The sequence below is a fragment of the Ctenocephalides felis genome, unplaced genomic scaffold (genome assembly GCF_003426905.1).
Source record: "Ctenocephalides felis isolate EL2017-DRISC unplaced genomic scaffold, ASM342690v1 CF-g0.4_SCAFFOLD_03573, whole genome shotgun sequence".
Classification (NCBI taxonomy): domain Eukaryota; kingdom Metazoa; phylum Arthropoda; class Insecta; order Siphonaptera; family Pulicidae; genus Ctenocephalides; species Ctenocephalides felis.
The window spans coordinates 3,647,204-3,653,406 of NW_020539727.1; the positions used below are offsets into that span (position 1 = coordinate 3,647,204).

The 6,203-nt window shown below is 27.7% G+C and overlaps 1 protein-coding gene across 1 annotated transcript; it reads right to left on the minus strand.

Annotated features, from left to right (window-relative positions):
* Positions 1-2,026: 2,026 nt before the first annotated feature.
* On the minus strand, positions 2,027-4,925 carry LOC113389339. The gene is made up of 3 exons (XM_026626380.1): positions 4,823-4,925; positions 4,187-4,351; positions 2,027-2,495 (listed from the first exon to the last, which is right to left on the minus strand). Exons 1-3 carry the CDS (start codon positions 4,872-4,874, stop codon positions 2,287-2,289), a joined length of 426 nt encoding a protein of 141 aa, XP_026482165.1. The 5' UTR covers positions 4,875-4,925; the 3' UTR covers positions 2,027-2,286.
* Positions 4,926-6,203: the final 1,278 nt, after the last annotated feature.

Here is a 6,203-nt window from a genome sequence, read left to right on the forward strand (position 1 = left end):
TCTTCCCAAAATCCACAAAGATGGTTTTCCTCTTCGACCAATAGTTGCTGACAGTTTCCAATATTTTCCGCAAACACTTACGCACACATTCTCGTACACACACGTAACACATTTACCAAACTGACAACATGTTCGTTTGGAATAAGCTCTTTTATAATAAAATATATTATTTATTTTAATTTTACATTTTTTTAAAAATTTCCATAACTCGACGTTTTATCAATTTTTTATTACATATTTATTTTTTCGTGCAATTTTGTGTGTTTTTGTGTTATTTTTCAAAATTTATTTGTATGGTGAGTTTCTTTACATTTGTTTATTTTATGGTTGTTTTACATATATACTTTTCATATACATTGGTTTTACTTATTTTTGTCTGTAATTATGTATTTTTTATATTGTTTTAATTTGTAACCCTGAATTATTTAATTGTAGCACTGAAGATGGGTCAAATCAAGATCCGAAACGTATGTTCTCTAAATAAAAACATTTTTCATTAAAACTGTTTTTTAATTACTGGATGGATGCCCAAGAAACAATTTTACCATATATATATATATATATATATATATATATATATTAATTTAACTATACTGTGTATTTTAATTGCACAATTAACCAGAAAAATATGTATCTTTCAGATGGATAATATTATATATAGAAATATTTATGAGTAATTTCTTCAAGGGCAATACATGAAATAAAAGGCAGAAATATTTATATATGTTAACTCTGATCGTCTCTATTAATACACAATGTACTATATCACGCTGTCATTATCATAGTTAATATATATTAGTTTTAAACTTACTACTTGTATGAGTAATATTTATATATTTGTAATATTTTGTAATTATATGAATAAAATTATAAATTTAATTTGATTCTTTTATTATAATATTTATGTGCATTTTATTGAATATTTCAGGTTGCTTTTGGCAAAGAATAATTAATAGCCATATACAAATATCAATTATAAACATTTAATAACTATTAATTAAACACATTATTTATTTTGCATATTTCTTTGTTTTAATTGAAAATAGTTACCCCTAACATTTTTGCAGTCGGCCCTGTGTACACTATGAGTGCCATTTTAATTCAAAATTGTGACTGTTCCCCTGGTAGTATAAATGATTCAGTACAAAAAATATTGATTTCCATACAAAATTTCGTCAAAATCGTTTTGATGTATTAGGAGAACAGTCACATTTTTACATTTGACAGCACGTTTTCAGGCAAAAATGGATGTATGTGTGTGTGTGTATGTGTGTTTGTTTGTATGTATGCATGAAGTGTAAGTATGTATATGCGGATACAAATTTTCGTCGACGATTTCAGGAACACGGATCAACCGATTTGAATAATTAAAAAAAAAATCGATTTGGCAAAGGCAAGTCTAGCCGTTCCGATGATACGGGGCAAAAAGCGCTAAAAACGGTAACTCTGTTTTTAAGAGAACGGAGCGTTTGATTTTATTAATTCATAAAACATTTTACTTGTATTGACAAGAACTGATTAAATTTTTGAGAAGGCAAGTCTAGCGGTTGCGGAGATCTAGTGAAAAAAGTAAAAAAAAGCCATTTGGCGGTCAAAAATGATCTGCGCATCAAATTATAAGATTTTTTGTGAAGATTTTAATAATGTGTATCAATTTTGTTTACGTAATATCGTTTGTCCGTTGGACGCTTCTATATTGCATCTCTATGCAAAAATATAAAATTTCTCAAAAATCTAATTTTTTTAGTTAAAAAAATCTTTTTTAAAAAAAATAATTGTTGGTACGGGAAGTTCCAGCAATTTGCCTTAGGGCACGATGTCATACACCACTAGTTATTAAATTATTTGACTAACATTCTTATGTGCACACATATATGTATGTACTGTGTGTGTTCATGTATAAACGCTCTATGGTTTTAGGACAAGTTGTAATATCGAAAAAACGACTTCATAGCAAAATGAGTTTTATTGCACAATTTAAATAACAATTTGTTTTTAAAACATTTACAAAAATTGTGGACGGAATGTTGTAAAAATATCAGATAATGTATTGTATGAATTTTGCAACTGGAAGGCCACATATTTTATTTAAAAAGCTTTGTCATGTTACATCAAACAGACATCATGTCATAAAAAACTGGTAAGTAATATATTTTACTACGTCGTGTAAAAATTCATATACATTTCCAATATCTGATACAGTCTTTATAATTTACACCTTACAAAGGATAATGTAAGATTTGGAATTGATTTTGTACTACAATTATTTGTTATTCTACTCTTAGCTTACATAAAAAAGGCAATGCTCTGATATATAACACTAAAGATTATCAATAAACTAGAACTATTCACTAGTGATATGGCAGAATTGCATCCATCAGTATTGCAAGTGAAAATGCAAGATCGGTAAGTCAATTGATCACCAGGATTTTTTACATAATTACAATAGTTTCCTAGATCTTTCGATGAGCAGAATCTCTTGGCTCCTATACCACCTATAAATGGAATCGACAGATTTGTTTAATAAATATGATTTGTGAATTTGGAAAAAAGAAGCAATACATTAAGTTGATCCCAAAAAACTTTTGTAAAGCAAAAATAATAAAAAAATACAATGACATAAATAAATGTGCATCAGATTGTAAATAGAACAAGTTGGTATTGGTATTTTGCCTTGAGGCAGGTTACATGAACTTCCCGATATGTTTGAATAATCGACTTAATCAATAAAAAATAAATTAATTTATGAGTGATTAAAAGTATTCCAAGTGGATTTATTACACATAATTGAAAGCAAACGAACACGTTAACTCGGAGTATTTTCTAAAAGCAAATTTTCACAAATCAATGATTTTTATAATTGAACCAGTTTCCGTAAAACTTTAATGGTTTAGTATGTTCATTAAGACCAAGTACTCCATCGTTATACCAAGTAATGCTACAACTTTAGGGCATACAAGCATGTGCCTGTGCAATATAATTAATATAATTACAGATAATTTAAATGTGTTTGGGATAATTTTATTCGAATTCGCAATGTTTAGATTTAATTGAAAGCGATTACTTTTTCGACATAAACAGTTGAAAATTTTATCTAAATATCTAAATTTTAAATACGATTGATTAAGTCAATTCTTACACATTTCAGGAAGTTCATGCAACTTGCCTTAAAGCTAAATGCCACTTTCAACTAGTTATAACAATGAACTAGATAAGAATGAATGACAGAAGTTATCTAAAATGTTTGCATGGGGTAAAAGTATAAGTGAAATACATCATTTTGATGTGTAAAAAAATATTTTAAAAAAGGGAATAAGTATGAACCTTTTAAATTAGATTTGTTTTAGAACTTTTAACCCTTTGCTACATCTACTTGATGACCTTACTAAAACAAATTGAATTTCTTGAAAAATTATTACTTGTCTTAAATGTGTGCATAATATTTATATGCAAAATTTTAATTTAGTGTATTTGATTACAATTGAAACCAAAAAATTGTAAATTGTATTTAGTACTTTCACCAAATAAAACAAAATGTGATAATATTGATGAACAAACTTTTATGAGGTAAGTGCCTAATATCATGTGTACAAATAATACAAATAATATTATATTTGTATGATACTTCTAGTGCAGAAATAGTTGATGTGCAAACCAAGTTAGTATTATTAAAGCAAACTACATCTTAAATTATTTAAAACCATAACCATATAACGCAGTCGTTTTTATACAGTACTGAGCATCATGCACATGCTCGCAACTTTCTGGTTTGAGACTTCCACCAGGCTTTCCAATGAGCCAGTCGGAGCATTCTATTCCTGTCGATGCATTGCATTGGTAGCACTCTATCGGACTTACTAGCAATTTTAAAGGTATTAGTATATTTTTATTAGCATATAAGAAACTTATCACCAGGTGCAAAGAAAAAAAAACTAAAAGAGGAATAAAAATTAAAATTATTATAAGAGATAATGGTTATATAAGAGAGTTGTTGTTTAGTAAATGTGATGTCATTTGTGAAGATGTTGGTTTGGATGATTTGATTTAATTTAATGATATTTTCAATGAAAATTTATTTCTAGATGATTTAAATTAGTAAGGCGAGATCTACAACATAGTTCCATCATTAGTCATTGTATTATCATTACAGATTCCAATTAATTGATGGGAAAAATAATTAGTTGACCTTCATATCTGCCAACATGTTTTACACAAAATTTGGCATCGTGTACTTTATCGCAAGACTGGGGAACCAGATCAATGGATCCACCGGCTGCACCAAGATCTTCTCCACATTGAAACAGACTTTTAGCATCTGTTCCATTGCATTGATAACATGATATTGCTGATACTAAATAAGGAAATAATGATAAATAGACAGAAAATCATAAGGTAAGTCTAAATAACATAATTAAGAGAACAATTTAATAAACATAAAATTTACCAAAGAAATAAAACATTAAAAGTGCAATAACTTATATATAAAATATGGGCACGATAACAGATTCATTGAAAGAAATGTGAACTACATAATACTTCAATCATTTTTAATCAAAGCTTCAATCATTTTTATTACAAAATATTATTCAACTTTAACAATTTCATCAGAAAATTATTACATTTTGAAGAACTTGATAAGTTGTCAATATCGATACTTGTTCAAATCAATTTCATGACATTACAAATATCAAAACAATTCTAATAAAAATTAGCAATATTGTAATTTACTTGATATATATATATATATATATATATATATATATATAATTATATTTATATAATTGATTGTCAATATTAGCTAGGTTAAAAAAGTAATATTTACCAGATTTTAATCCCACGCCAAAAATACACAGCACAAATAATGTTTTATACATTTTTTAAAATATATATTTTGTTATAAAATAATTAAAATTGCTATAAATAAATTACATTAGAAAAAATACAACAAAATAATTAAAAACTAATTGAGTTTGTTGTGATGGGTGTGACGTATGGTTGTATGACACATCAATGGCGGCTGTAAATAAACTTGAAGTTGGTCGAAGAAACTATTTAAAATTTGGCGGCTAGTTTGAAAATGGTAAATAAGTATCATTGAATATTGAGAAAAAATCCATTATCAAATCGGATTTTCTAGTAAAATTGTTACCTATTATTACTTTCTACTATTTATACCCTAAATATATCTTATATATAAAATTCTTCTGTAATGATGTATGAAAGGATAGAAACTATTTAAAATTTGGCGGCTAGTTTGAAAATGGTTCAAAAGAGTTTTTAGTCAAAAGAGCTTACACATAGTTAAATAAGTATCATTGAATATTGAGAAAACATAACATTATCAAATCGGATTTTCTAGTAAAATTGTTACCTATTATTAACTTCCTGTAGGGCAAGTTAGTAATCGCAAAAAAATCGAAAATGAAAATTTTTATATATCTTTACGTTTCAAAGGTTTCTGAACATTTTGGCATACCTTAGAAAAAATGGATATATGTGTGTGTGTGTATGTATGTGCGGATACAAATTTTCGTCGACGATTTCGGGAACACGAATCAACCGATTTGAATAATTTAAAAAACATTCAATTCGTATTGATAAGAAGACGTGCTGATTAGTTTTTGGCAAAGGTAGGTCTAGCCGTTCCGAAGATACGGGGCAAAAAGTGCCGAAAACGGTAACTCAGTTTTTAAGAGAACGGAGCGTCCGATTTGAATAATTCAAAAAACATTTTATTTGTATTGACTAAATGAAGAACTGTTCAAAATTTTGGAAAGGCAGGTCCAACGACTTTGGAGATATGGAGAAAAAAGTAAAAAAATGAGTCATTTGGCGGTCAAAAATGATCATTAGACATATGCACATCAAATTATCAGATATTTTATAGAGATTTTAACAATAAGTATACATTTTGTTTACATTCCTATGGGTTCCGTACCAATGCTTATGCGTTAGACAGCGACGCGGCGCTTACGCGCATTGATATTTCGTCTTTATGCAGTGAAAGCAGTACAATTGCTTTGAAAAAACCTTCAGAATTTCCAAAATATGTCAAAATGAAGAAAACATTTTTCTTTTAAAAAAAAATTGTTTTAAAAAATTTGCTTTGCAATTTGCTTTAAGGCACGATGCCTTAATTGCCTTAAGACAGAATTCCACTTACAGCTAGTTACTTTCTACTATTTATACCCTAAATATATCTT

What these genes read in the sequence shown, in the direction of transcription:
- LOC113389339 (XM_026626380.1), bottom strand. Translation starts at nt 4,874, where the DNA reads ATGTATAAAACATTATTTGTGCTGTGTATTTTTGGCGTGGGATTAAAA. An exon ending in TGGCGTGGGATTAAAATCTG is followed by an intron (nt 4,352 to 4,822) that starts GTAAATATTACT and finishes TTCCTTATTTAG; the next exon opens with TATCAGCAATATCATGTTAT. An exon ending in ACATGTTGGCAGATATGAAG is followed by an intron (nt 2,496 to 4,186) that starts GTCAACTAATTA and finishes TTCCATTTATAG; the next exon opens with GTGGTATAGGAGCCAAGAGA.